Source organism: Bactrocera tryoni, chromosome 4, assembly GCF_016617805.1.
Source record: "Bactrocera tryoni isolate S06 chromosome 4, CSIRO_BtryS06_freeze2, whole genome shotgun sequence".
NCBI lineage: Eukaryota > Metazoa > Arthropoda > Insecta > Diptera > Tephritidae > Bactrocera > Bactrocera tryoni.
This window is the reverse complement of record NC_052502.1, coordinates 79040635-79058739: the sequence shown is the minus strand read 5'-3', so window position 1 is coordinate 79058739 and position 18105 is coordinate 79040635. Positions and strand designations below refer to the sequence as shown.

Sequence of the window (18105 nt, the reverse complement as noted above, 5' to 3'; positions counted from 1 at the left end):
CAAATTTATAATTCGATCACAGGAGTTCTTCCTTTCTATGGCATCATAAAGGACTATACATAGCAGTCCATGTGCGATCTTTTTGATCCTAACCTAACCTGTTTGAGGACAACATCAACCAAAAGATGAAAAATTCCAATTATTTTATAAAGGGTACACGGGCGCTAGGAAATATCTGAATATCTCTAAATATCTTCCCTACATACAGGCCGATATATGCGGTATAAATTCACCCGAATTTTCGAAAACATTTATAATAGATATATGGGGACTAAGGACGTAACAACTGGATTTTACGCAAGTTTGGAACAAAGTCACGCTGTCAGCAAAAAATAAGGTCCCCGAATTTTAATATTAGGCCTCACACAACACACCTCACAACAGCCAAGCCAGTTGCACTGGGGCTCACATATTTGGTATCTGGGTCCTTGAAAACTTTCAATATCGTAAATTATTGGGCGTAAATGATGTGCCTTAAGAGCACTAGTTGTGTAAAGTTTTATTCTGACTACTTCATTGATGTTTGATTTATAGTATACGTATATACTGCAAAGTGAAAGAATCAGTTGGAATTAAAGAGTTTTTATATGGGAAGATGGTTTTCGCAGGTAACATAAATCACTAACTTTGCTTTAAACTTGTGACATAGACTTTCACCTAAAGGCAGGCGGTGCCACGTTCCTTGACCAGTTTTGATATCTGCTCCTCTAAAGCTCTTCCCTGCCATTCTGGTTAGAAATTTGATGTTCATGAATAAGTTCAGTGAGCTTACCGCGCGGACGGACGGATGGACAAACAAACAGTTACTCGGAATTCAGCTTGTCTCGTTATGCTGATCATTTATATACATCTTTATATATAAAAATGACGAGCCACGTTGTTTGTCTGCGATGGACTCCTAAACTACTGAACCGGTCTTAGCATAATTTAGCACACTGTGTTCAGTTTGAACCAACTTAGAAGCTGGGATAATAAAAACAATAAAAAAATAAAAAAATACATTGAAAGCTCTATTAAATGGACGATCTATTAAGCGGACAACTCCATTCACTGGACAGAAAGGCTGGTAACCAGACATTGAGAAAGCAGCCTTAGAGTCTATATGTATATATAACTCCATATCTATGTATCTCGATTAGTTGTTGGTTATACAAACAAACGTTAGATGAACAAAGCTATTATACTCTGTGCAACATGTGGCGAGTGTATAATAACATTAACTTCCGGTAATATTTAAAAAATACATAATTGCAATAATTATATTACTATAAGGCGATTATTACATAAATTCTAATAATAATAATAATAATAATAATGATAATGATAATAATAATAATAGAAATAAGAATGATAATAAAATAATTTTTACTAAAAATTTCAACATAAAATAATTACTATTTTCAATACTTGTATGTAGAAAATGAAGATTTTCTGTATCATTTGCTTTCCATCCCAACAAATTTCTGCAATCTAATTGCTTTTAAGGAATAAGTGAAAAATATCCTCAATGGACCTCCAGTGCCTTGTCTAACGCCCACTTTTCGCCTAACTAATTAACCTTAGCTTTTTATTGATCTGTTTCACAGCGCATAATCAAATGGTAATGCTTTCAAAGTAATTACAATATTGAGCTAATGCAATAATTAACTACAACACATACATACATATTTCCCAATTTCATTTTTCATACATTTTAAGCTATATTTATGCATATGTATATATAATGTTTATATATATAGTACACATATATGTATATATGTTTGTCATTTATACACGTATGTATATTTTTAACTATTACTGTATATTTTAATTAAATTTTCATAGTAAATTACGCTAGATTTTATTATTACCGTTGTACATTAAATTCAAGCCATTTTTTGAGCTACTTCGAACTGCTAAATATCTTCAAAGCATTTTCGAGAAGCCAGAAAGCATTTTATACTGTCGACATGTCTCTTCGTTAATATTAAATACTTCGTCAATATTCTTTTCTAACATATTTACATATTTATAAATGTTTGTATTTCTTATTTATTTTTTAATTGACTCTTATTTTGCAGTTTGATATTTTTCGCTTAATTTTCTGATATTTGGAATATCATTAAAAAAATATAAAAATATATATAAAATATACAATATTTATAGAAATCGAAACAGTGGTGAGAAAATATTTTTAAGTTAAACAGAAATAGAATTTATGTCTTAAAAAAATCTGAAGTGAAGAAATTATTTTTCAATTTAACAAAAAAAATTAAAAAAATAAAATAAATCCAAATATTTTCACATTTTATATTGGGTAGTCGAAAAAGTCTTTTCGTATTTTGCCAATAGAAGTTGTTGCAGTCGTTTATCTCCAGTGCTATCAATCACATTGTGTCATACCATATGCCAAGAATGCCAAGAAATACGAAAACGCTTTTTCGACTACCCAGTATTAAAATTTTAGTTCCATTCAAAACGTATTGTATCAGCCATAGTTTTAGTTGTGAGACGAATTTTAATAATTTAATATTTTTACAAATTGCTGTAGTTATTTTTGAATATAATTCATAATTTGTTCATAGAAACCTTTAGCACATACATAATTTTTGCTAATAATCGCATATTTGAGTATTTATAGATGGTATAATGCAACAGTTTAGTTCACACTATATGCTATATTTTATATACTATATTTTATATTTGTATATGTATGTATGTATGTTTGTATGTACAATATATCACTATGAATATCCATTTGCGCAAACATTAGCTAACTAACTCTTTCACACATATAATCTTAGGACACGCACTCTCTCCTTGCGTCTCGAATCGTTTATAATCCTTATCTATTCCTAAATTAGCTTTTAGCATAATGGCAGATAAGTATTATGTATACTGTATATGTATGTATGCATGCACATAGAGTTTTGACCAACTCAAGGCCTTGAACTAAATATTCGATCCGCTCGCTCTATTCGCTATTTAGGCACAAATTCCCCACACACGTTTATATTTAGCATTTAGTCTCGGCTAGCCACAGAAGCGCACATATAAACCACATTGAATTTAACTCTCAGACATTATAAATGCTTTCTTAAAGATCTAAATCGATGCAAGCTCATCACCGCCGCCATTTTTGAATTATTAACTGCAGTCTTTACTGTTATACGAGTAGTCGCGCATAGGCATCAGCGAGTATTTCCAGGTCTAAGCAACCATGCTCAAGGCGTTATTTCAAGCCACTCCCAAGTGTGTACTGCCGCTGCGCCTGCAAACTGCCGCGCGGCAACACATTTTGCGCACACGAGTGTACATACGCCAGCAGAGTGATAGTCAGGGTTAGCGGCAAGCAGCAGCAGCGCAGCGAAACGACGTTCCACCGCACGATGCACTCCAAGTGCAAACTGTTCGTCTGGGAGTAGGCGTTCGGTGCACTGTTGCGGTAGTATGGATTATTGGTGGGGCGCGGGTAGAGTATGTGCACCGGTGGCGGTTGGTCGAACTCGTCGAAGAGCGACGGATCAAAGCGCGCGTCTATAAAGTCGATTTCGTGGTAAACCAAACTAGACGGATTCCAACTGCTGCAATTCCAGGCATAACGGAGCAGCATGCGTTGAGGGAATACAAATCACTTATCTTAAAATATATGATTATGCACATAGTAGCTTCTAAATAACTTTTTAACTCATAACTTAAGGCTGCTAGGTACTAACTAGATCGTGGTTTTAACTTACTGCGAACACGTATCGACATTTTGGCCGCTGATGGCCGCAGTGCCTAATTGTATGATGCCTCGCGCTTCACCCTCCACGACGCGCACGCAACCGTTGAAGTTCTTGGTGTAGCGGCCGCCAGTGAATTTGGCTACGTCCGGCGTGCCACCTGCAAAATGACACGAATACATTGTAATCAGTAAACTTAAGCATGTATGATTTCTTCTTGTTGCACTTACCAATGAACACATGTCCCGGTAGGTTCATTTGATCCTTGCCGGTCGGACGTGTTTCGCCCGCATCCAACAGGTGATCCAACTCGAGTACGGCAGTGTTGTCCGTTCGCTTAATCAAAACAATGTGGCGGCCGCCATCGTCGATGCGCTTGTCTGGATTGCGTATGACGGTTTCCTCGCCGTTGAGACGGAATGAGAATTCAACGGTGCCATCAACTATGGCTAACGCCATGAAGTCTTGTCCGGTATATTCCTCATCTTTCTTTTGGCCCCACCAAAGCAGAAGGCCATTGGGATCGGTTGTGGAGAATACCATCGCTGCGAATGAGTATTTTTGTTCGACGTCCGAGTTGAACTGATCACGGTTGATCTCCAGATAGCCGTTGCCATGGAAGTTGGCGTCATATACGAGGCTTATGTCTAGAGTATGAGAGATAAATGCGGTTAGTATAAGCAGCGCAATTGAGTTGCTCTGCGACTCACGTTCTTCACAGTGCATGCCGGTGAAACCAACTGGACACGAACAAACGGCTTCGCTGTCGTGCACACTGCAGCTTCCGCCATTTTCGCACGGGTCGCTGGCGCAGGCATCTACTAATTGGTCTACTTTCTCACTTCGTGCTTTGCTCTCTGTGCCCGTCGCTGGCTGGAGTTTAGTGGCATCCTGTTCGAAGTTGTCGAAGGACTCATTTTGATCGATCTCGTTGATTTCGCCACAGTTCTGGATGTTGGCTGCATCGATAACATCGGCAATCAGGTGGATTTGCCGTTGACCCTCGAACAACTATGATGCAGTAAATATATTATTTAGGAACATTCTACAAATTGTTATGGACACTTACGCCTGAGATGCAGCCATCAAAGCCTTGCGTAATGTTCACGTCTCGGTTTAGTTTGACGTTTTCGTGATCATAGCCGCCCACGTACAGCGGTGTTTTTATGTACAACATGCGCGCCAACTTCGTTGCCTTGGCTCGCTGCTCTGGTTCGTTGCCAACACGTAGGATGCCTTCGCCGAAGCGACGTGATATCTCAATTTCGGTCCATTTGTTAACTGGTAACGGATTCTGTGATCGCACCAGAACAGGGTTTAGACGCGCGCCGGTGTTGATAATCAGTTCCACGTGTTTGTCGCGCAGCAGTACAGCAATGAAGTCGCCGCTGGGGAGTTTAGATTCGGCGGCGTAGAGCAGGACTGCGTCATGTAAGGAATTAGGTCTCACCTTCAATTTCACATTCAGTTTGGAGGCCCGTGGTGTCCTGTAAGTCATTGTACAATAAAATAAAATCTTTGAAGGTAACTCAGTGTAACTTACGGATAGGCAGCATAGCTGTTAAGCTTGAACGCCAAGCTGTTCTCATTCAAATGTTCAATATACTGGCAACGATCGCCAGTCTTGTTCAGCGGACAGAGGCATTCCATGCCGGTTTCGGTATTTTCACAACGTCCGCTGCCACAAATACCTGGGGTACATTGTGTGCCTTCGACGCCACAGTTATGTCCGGTCCAGCCCTGTTGACAGATGCAGGTGTACGCCACTTCTGTTTGACTCTCAAGGCAGATTCCGCCATTCTCGCAAGGATTTTGTTGGCATGGACGGCAGGCGGTGATACCCTCCTTCAGTTTCGCTTCCTTCATCAACTCAACGATAGTTCCTTGTAGAGTAAGGCGACTGATGCAGCCCACGAAGCCAGCTTGCTGATCGACTGCATCATGTGGCAGCATGTCCCAGTTAGGCACACCGCCGATGTACAAATCTTCGATGAGATCTAATGGCGAGATTTGCGCAAGTGTGGGGAAAGCGACTGGGTGCTGATCGTCAACCTGTATGTAGCCATCACGACGGAAACGATTCACGCGCACTGTGTGCCACTCATTGAGTGAAACTGGACGCTCGGAGCGTATGACCATTGGTTTGCCGTCGAAGTCGAAACGGAATTCAGGATAGCGATCCTTCAGCGACAGTGAAATGTAGTCGCCGCTACCACGCTTCTGACCGTTGAACAGCAACAGACCGTTGGGCTGCTCGGGGCGGAATGTAATGTCAAAGTTGAATTTGATATATGACTCGGGCAATGTGGGGAAAGACATGTAGCTGACGGGTTCCTGATGGAAACGCGGAATCGCGCCGGTTACTACTAAGATGATGGGATAATCCACGGACTGTCCATCTGGAGTGCTTGATGTGCAAATGTAGGTGCCGGCATCATTTGCCTGCACATCTTGTAATTCCAGGCGCTCCTAAAAGAGAAATGGAACAATAATATATGGCAAGTATGACAATAATCGACTGTAAAAGCCAGTACTCACGTTGTACAGATCGCGATCACCTTGCATTTGACCGTATTGGCGTGACCAACGGTAACTGCCCGGCACTTCCGCATCACAGTTCAGCTGGGCAGATGAACCGACATTGGCATGTACCAACTTCGGACGTTTCCATTCGTGCGGCCACTCCTCGATGCCGAGCGTGTAGCTGGTGGTGTACAGCTCGCCCTCGTCTGTCTTGCACTTGCAGCGGTAGTCACCAGCGTCGGAAGCGGAGACATGAGAGATGACGAGCCGATTACCGATTTGCTAAAATTGCCAGCAGAAAGTTAAGTTGAGAATAATAAGGAGATAAGACAATTGACAACTAACCTGTATGTTTAGTGGTAGTGGCGAGCCATCGGCACGTTCCCATACGACATCCGTGTAACTGCTGTCCGAGGAATAACACTCGACCTCCGTCGACTCGCCGATGCGCAATTGTGATGACTGTTGATCTAGCTTTAGACTGCGGTCACGTGGGAAGGTCTGCTGTAGTGGAGGTGGGGTGGAAAGCTCCGGTAATGCTTGTGGTATTGCGGGCAAACGAAGTGTTGGCACTGCCGCTGCTATTGTTATTGTGTGCGAGCGCATATTGCATATTGCATTTTGCAGATAATTTATCGATTTATGCATGCGCATTTATCGATAGTGAAAATGATCGAAATCGAAATATTGACCAACCAGCATACCGAATATTCATTCAGACGAATGCATTGGCGGGTGCAACGTCAGTTCACAGGCCATACCAAGTGCAGCACGCAAACACATACACGCACATAGTTTTTATATTTGATGAACAGCGTTTTTTTGTTTTTGTGATGAGTTTTGTTTTTGTTTTTGGTTTGATTTTTTTTTTGTTTTTGTTTGCAATTAGTTGACATTTGAGATTTTAAGTTACAAAATGAGTTACAAGTCGATATGTTTGGCGATGGACGTGTGACGTGTTACGAGTAAGGCGATTGACGATGTGTTATCGATAACATTTTGATGACGATAATTTCAGGTTGTTGGCCAATTTCGGTATTTGCGCATTTTCGCGTATTTTTGAGTTGTTTTCGATTTTGCATTTTGAACGAACACACAAAGTAGCAACGACATGGATGACAAACAGAAGTCGAGGCGATTAATCGACAAGCGTTTGGTGGTGGTGGGCATGGTGGTGGTGGTAGTAGGATGGGAGTTTTTGGTGGAGGGTGGGGTAGGAAATATTTAGGCGGTGGCAATGTTTGGTGGTGGATTGTAGGAGGAGAAGTAGAGAAAATACAACGATTAGCAAAATTTGGAAAAATCAATTTGTTCACAACATAAATTCAACATTTTTTAAGCTAACAAAGTAATACAAAATACTAAGTTTACAAATGAGTGTAGAAAAGGTGAGTGGTGTATCTTTGCAGTTGGGTAGAATTATCAGGAACAGTTGGAGGGAATTAACTACTACCAATGCCAAATGTAACAGACAATAAATAATCGGACAAAAGCAAGAGAAAACAAAAGTCAAAAATAAATCAACTCAAAAACCATACAAATGCCGATTGCACAAATTGTAAAAATAAAAGAATTTTGTAAACGAAAAAAGTAAATAAATTTCGAAAAACCGGTTAGTGCATTTTAATCACAAAATTTTGGTACGGATTTTTTTTTTTTTTTTTTTTGAGTTTCAAGGATTTGCATTCTTTTAGTAAGGATGACGTTAGAAAGCCAAATAGAACAGCATGCAAGCCTAAATATCTAAATATATGGTCTGGTGTCGCTAAATGACAATGTGGGCATGCCTGTGTGTGTCTGTGTGTGCATGATCAATGTAGGCAATTGAAAGTCGCTATAAAGTGATGTCATGCATGTGTGTGTGCGTAAGGTGATCGGTGGTGTAGTTACATGTATTTACATACACACAAACTACCTACATACATACATACATTTGAGCAAATACTATTTACTTGCTAACTATACATAACGGTATACTTATCAGCTCTACTATGTTTCATAAATTTATAAGTACACTAATACATACATACATATATACATACATACACTAGTGCTACTGCAATTCATAAATACATACATACATACAGCTAGTCGTAGATAAGTGTAAGGCCTTTAACGGCATAATTTTTGCAAGTAGAACGCGTGGGTTGCATAATATTGGGTAGTTGAAAAAGTCTTTTCGTATTTTGTCAATATCTCCAGTGCTACCAATCACATATAAAAAAATAAGTTGAAGTTTGATTAGAAATACGAAAAGACTTTATCGACTACCTATTAGAATATTCTTGCTCGAAATTCACTGTTATATGTTGTCTGTGCAGCCCAGGCGCTCTAGCTTGCCTCTTTGGTACTTACAACGGGTTTGTATTGCTGAAAAAAACCTCCAACTTAAGGCTAAAGGCGCAATATTTACAAATGTATGGTATATTATAACGCCGACAGGTTTAATCGTAATGCAGAGAAGAATTCAAAATAATTACAACGCGTCGAGTTTGAGCAGCGTGTGCGGTTTAATGTCGACTGGCGAGTGCAGGGCACGGGGTATTATGAGCAATGTTAGTAGACTGAAATGGGTTCGCCAAATGTGCCTATATTGATAATTTTGGGCCGAAATATGTATAAAGAGTATTCGGTCCTGCCCGCCGAATTGAAAAAAAAATTAACGCAAACAATTTCGATTGACTTCATTTTTACGTAGCCTTCACCAGCAGGTCACTCAAGGCAGGGGTTTTGAATTTGCAATTATTGGTTAGTATGATTTTAGGCGCGTATGCGTGTTTCGGTTGTAGATCGTATACGACTTCACGAGGGGAGTTTCCCAGCGTACTTTAAGTGCTTTATTTTCACGCGTTCTTCGCCACCAATTCCTGTCCCAAGAGTTAGGGTTACACTAATTATACAAATACACTTTAAGGCGCTTTTGCGTGCTTGCATTGTTAGTGCGTGCTGTGTACTAAGTGTACATTTGCTTTAGGCGCGCTTTAAGCTTACTTGCGGCACAACAGTTACAAAGCTTTGCTACTCAAAATACGTTGCTGCAGAGGGTGCATTCTACTTTGGCCTGCGGTGTTTAAAAATACCGTTTTGTGTACGTTTAAACCACAATTTTCGTTAATGACTACAACGGTTTCTACACATGCGTTCAGTGTGCTCGTTTGTGATGCAACTTAACCTCAAAGTGAATGCAAAACCGAGAGAGGGTTTCAAACTTAAAAGGCAGGTGTTTGTGTGCGCCTGATCCATGTACGAAAGCAATACAGCGTTAAAATCCAAAACAAGGTGCGCAACAAAACAAAAACCAAACAAAAGGACAGAAAATTCAAAACAAACCAAGTGGTTGGCGGAAAGCGGACGTCGGCAGCAGATGGCGTCGTTTTTTCAGGCGCAACCGCTGCTTGCGCTTGTGTGTGTGCGTGTGATTATTGCGGCGCTCCTTGTGGCTGCTGTGGCTGCTGTGCCGCTTCTTCCAGCGCTTGTAGCTGGGCTTCTGTGAGGGTTTCTGCGTTGCCTTCTGCGCCGGCTTCTGCGTTGCCAGCGGCTTGTGCGTGGGCGGTGCACTCATTGGCGCTGGCAGTGGTGTTGCTGGTGGCGTCGTCAGCGATTGGGCCGTCGCCAATGTGGTAGGCGGCTGTGGCGGCGTGCAGTTGAATTCGTCCGAATGATCTGTGCAATCGTGTATGCCGTCACACACCATCGCCGCCTTGATGCAGGTGTGCGGGTGCGAGACACACTTGAAGTCGCTCGGTTGGCAAGCGTAGGAGAGGCGCGTGGGCGGTTTGGAGACGAGCGCTTTGGGTGCTTTGAAATCTTAGCGTTTGAAAAATAGTAGGTGCGTTGACATTCAACAACCAAAAAGGCAACGTGGCGAGCGGAAATGAGGCGCAGAGCGCGAGTAGTGTGAAAAGATTGGTCAGAGAGTCAGTCGATGATGCGCCATGAGGGGCAGGTGAGTACGCAATATAAGGGGTAGAGGTGAGAAAATATGAAAATAAAATAGTTTCATTAGGCTAGTATGTCTGTCGGATGTCGAAAATGAATTCAAATGAACGAAACCGTACTAAAATTAAACAAATACACTACGCGTTTAACAAATATATACTACAACACTACAGCTACATATACATACAAACTACGGGCTACTGAGTGGGGCAGTGAGCGCGCCGCTAAGCGGGTTTAGTTGCATTTTAAATTTCAAATATCAAAAGAGACACGCCGCTTAGGGACGCCTTCACGCCAAGTGCTTACAGTAAATCTAATAGTAAATACTAATGTTAATGGTTCAGCATTTCAATAATAAGTGTTCTAAGACTGGGCGCATAGTGAAGCGAGCATTGAAGCGGCGTGAAACAAGTGGTGGAAGAAAGTAAGTACCAAGCGCGATTGGACGTATTTCCATTCTCTCTTCACTATGCGCTCAGCCTAAATTTCGGTTAAGTTTAGTCAAATCGCATGTATTAATTATTTCGTTGATCTGTCGTTAAGCCGAACGCGAGTTACACAAAACCAGTAAATATTTATTTTTTCATTAGAGATCCTTTAAATTCCTGGCGAATGTTTTTTGTTTTTTTTTGGTTTTTACAAAAGGAGGAATGCTTGAGTTGAATATTTAAATAATGTAGAAATTCGCATAAAAATTCTAGCTACAAAAAACACAAATCCAAAGAGGAATTTATATTACATTGGAATGGCAGGGCTGTATGCATCGTTTTGTTCTTACTTCGTGGCATATTATATACAATTTTATGCTCGTTCGTTCATATTTTTTGACGACAACTACAATTTTTTTTTACTTCACTAACTACGTATTGATCTAAATTAGTAATACCATACATTTTCCAAACTAGACAGTGACTCACAATAGACTTCGAGTATTGTTCTCTTTTTTGCTTTTGCTTTTGGTTTTCGTTTTGCATTTGCTATTACAACTACGAGTACTATTCGGTAAACACGAGCACAGCCACTAGCCAATATGGTTTCTAACTAAGTAAATTTTAGGATTTAAATTATTGTTCCACACACCTGTACAGATATAGAATACGACGCAAGGGACCTCACTTATGCTGTAGCCTCCTGTGAGCGCCATGCGTATACAAGTATATGCAAGCGCGAGTGTGAGGCGTCGTGTGTGTCGTATGGTGTGCACGTGCACCGTTCGGGGGTTTCCGAAAGGTTCCGTTGGCGATACCGTTAGCATGACCAAACGCGGTTTTGTTATCGTTATCGTTTATGGGTTCGTGGCGATTTTGGCATTCGGATGATTTTGGTTTTGATGACATTGGTTTTTGTTTTTGTTTTATGAAGTCGTTTGTGTTGCGACATGGTGAACGATGAAAGTTTGTCGAGTTGGTGTACATGTGTTGATGTGTGTGTGTATGTGGAAATGAGGCGTTGTATGTTGTTTTTGGTTTTGCGAATGGCACAATTTGTTTTCGTTGTTGTAGTTTTTTATGTTGTACACATTTTTTTTGTTTTACATTTTCATTTGGCAAAAAAATTTTGCAACATTTTTGAAGTGTAGCAGAGAGTAAGTTGAAGAGAGAAAAAGAAAGATAAAGAGAGAAATAAAAAGAAGCAGCATTTAATAAACAAAGAAAAATATTTTGTTTTTCTAATTTTGTACTTTTTGTGAAAATTAGCAAAATTTATTACAAATTTAAGAAAATATAAAAATCACTTAATTTTGACTCGTCATAGTGCTTGTTCCATTGCTTACAGCAGCAAACTTTTAATTGAATTTAATTCTTTTATTCTTTCCAATTGATAAACTGATTTGACTTATTCAAAATCTACTAAGCCTACAACATGTACAGGAGACAAGGGAATACAAACATTTACTAAACCGTTACTTTAAGAGTGAACATATAGTATAGCGGTAGATAGGCGTACAAATACGTATGGATAGAAAAGAGAAAGTGAGAGAGAGCGAGTGTGCGTGATGGCAGTTACATAAATTACTAGTGAAGTGTGTACATTTTTTACGATAACGGTTAGCACAGTGTGCTGGTTGCTGGTATCCGGTTTCGTTGAGAGTTCTCCCACATTACCACACTAACACATAATTGAATTTGTGCATGTGGATGTGAAATTGTGTGCTTGCAACTAGAGTTGTGTGCGTGAATAAAAAAATGGGTGTATTCGTGTGTGTGTGGGACTGTATTGCAAATGCAAAAAAGCTTTCATTTTACCACAAACAGCTTTCCGCTGAGCTTTTAAATAAAGCTCAAATTGAGTTGCTTAAAACGGTCGCTAAAACTAAAAAAAGCTTACAGCGCACGTGACAAGCAACTTAAATTGAACTTTTGATAAAAGCTTTCACTCGATATAATACACTTTTAAATTACAATACAATTGGGAATGGTGACCGACAACTGGTGGCTACTTATATAGTTAAATACATATGCTTACACGCGTATTGCGTACAACTACCAATATGACGGGATGTTTGAGTTTTTCACTGCAGTTTTCTTACACAAAGACATTCTAATATTTAACCTTATAGTCTACAACATAAATTACGCTACAAATGGTCTTTATACATACATAAATACATAGAGCTAATGATGCTTAACTTTTACAACAAAATATTTATGCGTATGTAGGCTTGTTTCGATGTAACACATAATGTTATATAACACTAAACACTTAATAATGACAGAATATGATGTACATATAAAGTTAAAAGACGCGGTGGAGGAAACAAGTTATGTGATGTGGCAATATACAAGAAAAGCTGTCATGGTTTGCAAGCGTTAAAAAGTGTCGAAAGCTCAAATTTTGGCGGATTTATTATTACAAATGTAACAAATGTTTGAAAAGTAGTGCAAAGTTCAAATAATTTACGGATTTTCTTACAGAAAAAGTGTAGAAGAGCGACAAAAATATGCTTGTTTAAAGATAGAAAATTTAGCTTTTATTATTTTAAAACATGAAAGCTCACGAAACTGATTTTGAATTTAAATTTGAAAGTCTTACATTAACAGCATATAAAAAATCGGCTTTCGTTGTGATTTAGCATTTTATGTTATCATAAAACAAGTACTTTTCTCGGATTGAGCTTTCACAAATAACACTAAAAGCTTTATTGTGAGCTTTTCTTAAATGCAAATGTCCGAATTAAGGTTGAAGTTGTACAAAACACTTTAAAAACCGTTAAAAAATTATAATGATTTAGAAAATTATTTCACTCGAATACAAATATAAAAGTGTGTGCGTGTGTATGGCGTCTGTGTGGTAGGTAAGTGGAAAAATAATGTCAAGTAAAGTAAAAGCGAGTCATAAGATGTAGGAAACTATTTATGCGTGTAGAATGAATGGAGCGTGTGGCAGAACGCCGCTCAGCAATTGGGGCGGTAGGGTGTGTGTGTGTGTGTGTGACGCGTTAGAGAAAACAGCACAAAGAATACACCGAAGATGAGGGTAAACTGAAAAGTGATAATTTTGAAAGATCCACAACCAAAATTTGTCGCAGAAATGCCCGTTAATTTGGCAGCACTAAATCAATTAAGTAGGTGAGGCGCGTGGACATAAAACACACGATACTAAAAGTAGTGTTGAAAACTCGCATAACATAAAAGTAACTTAAAAACTGTTTTCGTACTTAAAAAAAGCATTGGCAAATAATAAACAAAAAACAGTGTCACGCATGTTCAAATGTCAAAGCGTTGTGCTGCTGTGCGGTTTTCAAAACCGGCGCGCTCAAAAGTATGTTACGCAGTTCCGAAAGCCACGCAGCAACGTTTGGCAAGTGGCACGACGCGTGGCACAAAGCTAGCGCAACGAAAGGTTATCAAATCTATTGTTGGGACGAAACTTTGCATAGAAGAAATTAATAATTCATTCAAGGTGAAATTGTTAATAAATTCTGTGTATTTATTCATATTCTTTTCATTCTTTTTCCACTTAATTATCAAAATATATTCAATGGCAGCCAGTTGTTGTAGTTGTTGCGTTTGACATTAAGATTATTATGATTACGTTTACGTTTACGATTACGATTATTCAAACAGAGAGACAGAGAGAAAGTGTTGACAATAAAAATTGCAATTGAGGGCAGTTAAACAAAATCGAGCTTACAAATAAATTTGGGACTTGTGGGATACTTGGGATTAGAAAAAAAACAGTCATGGATTCGAGGGTGGGGATTGAGGATTTCAAGTTTTAAGTTTAGGGTTGTATGTGATCCATGTGGATGCGTGGGCAGTTTCGGGTAGTTATTCATAATATTTGGCATGCAAGTATTTTGCGTAAATTACTCATTTTTACAATAATAACAATAAGGTAATAATTTGGTAAAATTAAATAACTAAAATGTTTAAATTTCATTTTTGGCTTTTTCTTTTTGTTTTAGTTTTCGAAACATTTCTACTTCGTTTCTGCTTGCAACGAAAATTCGCTGCAATGAAAACATTGCGTGAGCTGGGTGGTGCATGTCTCGGCTGTTTCACTAGGGTTTGTGTCTGAGGTGTGAGACTGCGCATGATTGTTTTTTTTTACCGCCACCAGTTAACAGTTAAATTTACAAAAACTACACTATTTATACATTATATATACAAAGGTTATGGGTTGTTCTTTTTGTTGTACGGGTAATTTTGAAACTCAGTTTAGCTGCTAATACTATTTACAAAATGAATTTTAGTTTCGTACGGCGTTTACATATTTTTTTTTGTTTAAAATTTATACAAACTAGTTAGCATAAAGTTAGAACTAGGAGAATTTCAGTGTTGTTGTTTTAGGTTGTGTGAGTAGTTGGTGGACTAACTATTGAAGCCACTAAATAAGTAGGTACTTGACATGAGTAAACACGGGGGTGGCAATAAATGGGGCTCTAACAGCTAATTAAGAAAAATCAGTGGTGGAAATTTAGCTCACATTGCGAATTTCGTCTTGAACATGCTCCAAAGCATTCAAATGTTTTCATGTTTTCATTGGTTTTAACTTCGTTATTAATTGTAAAATATATATCAAAAAAGTAATTTGCATCAAAAGTGTGTTAGCAAGTCACGAATGTTTTTTTTTTCTTATTTTTTGCTTTATAAAAATATGCCTAACTTTGTTCATTTTTTCATATTTTTCACTTATGCTTCGCAAATGTGATATTCATATAGAGCTCCTCGTAAGTTTGCTTTTGTATTGTTTTTTTTTTAATACATATATAAGTTTTTTTTTTTGTAATTATTGAGCTCGTCTAGCCTTGTATCGTCGCGTTCTTTCTTTGGCCCTTCCAATGGTATCAGGAAAATAGGGATTATACTCACGCTTGATAATCAGATCTACAAACGACGGTGCTGAGCGACTGCCTCCTGTCGAATAGGACTCGCAAACGTAGCGGCCTTCGTCCGGCTTTTGTACACCGCGCAGATAGAGTCGTTGATCGCGTACCAAAGCGTTGCGTGGCAGTGGTCGACCGTCTTCGCGATGCCATTCGTACTGCGAGTGAGCAACAGAAAAAAAGTGTAGTTAGTAAAGTAGTTAGTTTTTGAGAAATCGCAGAAGAAACTGAAAGAGTTTTCGCTTGCACTTACTCTGATTTCGCCGCGTAACGTTTCGCGAACGGATTGCACATCACAATCCAGTGTTACGTCGTCACCCTCGCGTATGTTGTAAGTCTGCGCACGTGGCGATGGTAAGTAGGGACCGCGGCGGTTAACGGTAACCTCGGCCATTTTCGTGGTGTTACCGTAGCGGTTGGAAGCCGAGCAATAGTAGCGACCTGCGTCAGCTGGCGTAATACCGTTGAAGCGCAGGTACTGTCCTTCGATACGTGCAGTGCTGCGAGTGGAAAATAGGACAAGACAAGGGGATTGTTAGCAAAGCATAGCAATAAAAACCGCATTAGAACCAACTAGGTTCCCCGGTGACCTCACAATGCGGTTATAGGGAAAAATATCAATGGGCGTACTTACTCTGTCAAGGGGCGATTGTGGTCAGTGTGCCAGGACACTTCGATGGGCTGTTCGCCAGTTACTTCGCAGTAGACGTCGATGTTGTCATTAACAGTTACCACAATTGGTATGTTCGGATGGAAGGTGATCTGAGGAATAGGCACTAAGACCAGTTCAGCAATAACGAACGATACAATGGAGCCACGGTTGTCTATCGCATTGCAGATATATTTGCCGCTGTTTTGTTCCTCCACTGCTGTAATGATCAGGCTGCTTTGTTCCAAGTACGAGTTTGGTGGCAATGGACGGCCATCTTCTCGTTGCCAACTTGTCATCAATTCAGGACCTACAATGGGATACAATTATCGTTTATTACAGCACGAGTGCAAAAAATGTGGCGTTGTTAAATTTACCGAGGTCGCAAGTTAGCCTTACGGCTTCACCCTTGTTGGCGCGATACACATTCTGTGGTGGGTCATACTGTGGCGGGCGTGGGTAAATTGGATAAGGATTACGTATCACATCGCCATCGTCTATGAAAATAGAAAACAAACAAGAATAAGGAAGCGATTATCACTTGCTCACCGTAAAAGTTGCGTTTAAGACACCTGAAGTGTACTTACGTGGCACATCGCCGCGGCGTGGTCGTACTTCTACTGTCACAGAGCTCTCAGCGGTGCCAGCTTCGTTGCTCGCTATGCACTTGTATGTCTTGGCGTCGTTTCGATCTACACGGTACTTCTCCAAGAAGACTTGGTTGTGTGTGGGTGGCAAACCGCGGTTGAATTCTGTGGTATCATCCACCCACTGTACTATGGGGCTGGGTACACCAGTAGCCGTGCAGATCACCTTGAGTTCATCACCTTCAGTTAAGCTCAAGTATTCGTCATTCGGCTCAAGTGTGATTACGGGTGGCAACATAACGATCACCTTCTGCACCACTGTCACACGTCCCACATCGTTCTGTGCAATACATTCGTAATCGCCGGAGTCTTCCAATTGAATTTCACGGATCCTATTGCAAATATGACAAAAAAAACATTAATATCTGATACTGAGCCTATATAGTACGGGTACCATACATTATGTAGCCGGGGCTGATTTCCTGGCAGCGCGGTGACAAGGGTTTGCCGTCAACGCGACGCCACTGTACACTAGGATCGGGAATACCAGTTCCACTGCAGTAAAGCATAGCCTCAGTGCCCACAGTAACTGATTGGGGACCGGGCGGGTGTACGTCTACGGTTGGGCTTTCACGTGCTGCAATCAAGCAAATCATTGTTGTTGTACATATTAATATAAGGAGCAAGTGGTTTGGGACGTTCTTATTACCGACTCCTTTCTTGTAAACTTGCATTTTGGATATAAAAAATGCAGTAGGAAAAAAATGTGGAATCACAAAAATTTTAATTCGGATTGCGACAAATAAAACAAATGGGAGGAGAAGAGAAAGAGAGAAATTGTGTAGAAGAATAAATCAAATTAGTTTACAAGATTCCGTCTGCCAGCCACGAGTAATTTTTACTTATTCAATAACGCAATTTGTCTTTGGTTGTGGAGTGTGGTGGAGTGTTAAGAATGATTTAAAGTGGTCGGTTTCGAGTTCAAATTACGCCTAATTCGTGCTTCATGGGATTTGCTGTACTTACGTTCAACGTCGATAATAGTGTTTGATTCATCAGAGCCTGCAATACTCTCGGCAATACACAAGTACATGCCGCGGTTCTCAGGACGCGCATTAATGATGCGCAGAACGTTGCCGGTTTGTTGCACATTGTCAGCAAGTGCCTCGTGAACCTGTTAAGAGCAGAGATTTAAGCGATCAGGTTTTGCTATGTGGTCACATTTTGACATTACCTTGGTCCATTTGATGCTGGGGTAGGGCGAACCGGTGGCCTCGCAGGTGATAGAGAAATCTTGTCCTTGTATGATGCGGTTCTGTTCGGGCAAGTGTTTTACAGCCGGCTCGATACTGTAATATGAGCAATATCACACTA

At 39.9% G+C, this 18105-nt stretch overlaps 1 protein-coding gene across 7 annotated transcripts in view; it reads right to left on the bottom strand.

The window, feature by feature from the left end:
- The window catches only part of LOC120776117 (basement membrane-specific heparan sulfate proteoglycan core protein), a 158692-nt gene that overhangs the window by 1855 nt on the left and 138732 nt on the right, over positions 1-18105 (bottom strand). For 2 of the 7 annotated variants that reach the window (XM_040106626.1, XM_040106628.1), the window contains 18 exons: positions 17966-18080; positions 17758-17905; positions 17191-17368; positions 16732-17123; positions 16522-16641; positions 16130-16454; positions 15749-15995; positions 15482-15653; positions 11247-11297; positions 9558-10034; positions 6573-6808; positions 6243-6509; positions 5248-6173; positions 4774-5191; positions 4415-4715; positions 3935-4351; positions 3717-3864; positions 2142-3563 (listed from right to left, as the gene is read on the bottom strand). In XM_040106626.1, the coding sequence (XP_039962560.1) occupies positions 3212-3563; positions 3717-3864; positions 3935-4351; positions 4415-4715; positions 4774-5191; positions 5248-6173; positions 6243-6509; positions 6573-6808; positions 9558-10034; positions 11247-11297; positions 15482-15653; positions 15749-15995; positions 16130-16454; positions 16522-16641; positions 16732-17123; positions 17191-17368; positions 17758-17905; positions 17966-18080 (5290 nt within the window). In that variant the 3' untranslated portion in view covers positions 2142-3211. Of the gene's footprint in view, positions 1-2141; positions 3564-3716; positions 3865-3934; positions 4352-4414; positions 4716-4773; positions 5192-5247; positions 6174-6242; positions 6510-6572; positions 6809-9557; positions 10035-11246; positions 11298-15481; positions 15654-15748; positions 15996-16129; positions 16455-16521; positions 16642-16731; positions 17124-17190; positions 17369-17757; positions 17906-17965; positions 18081-18105 lie in introns of those variants that run through there. The other 5 variants (XM_040106621.1, XM_040106622.1, XM_040106623.1 and 2 more) reach the window with 5 other exon arrangements.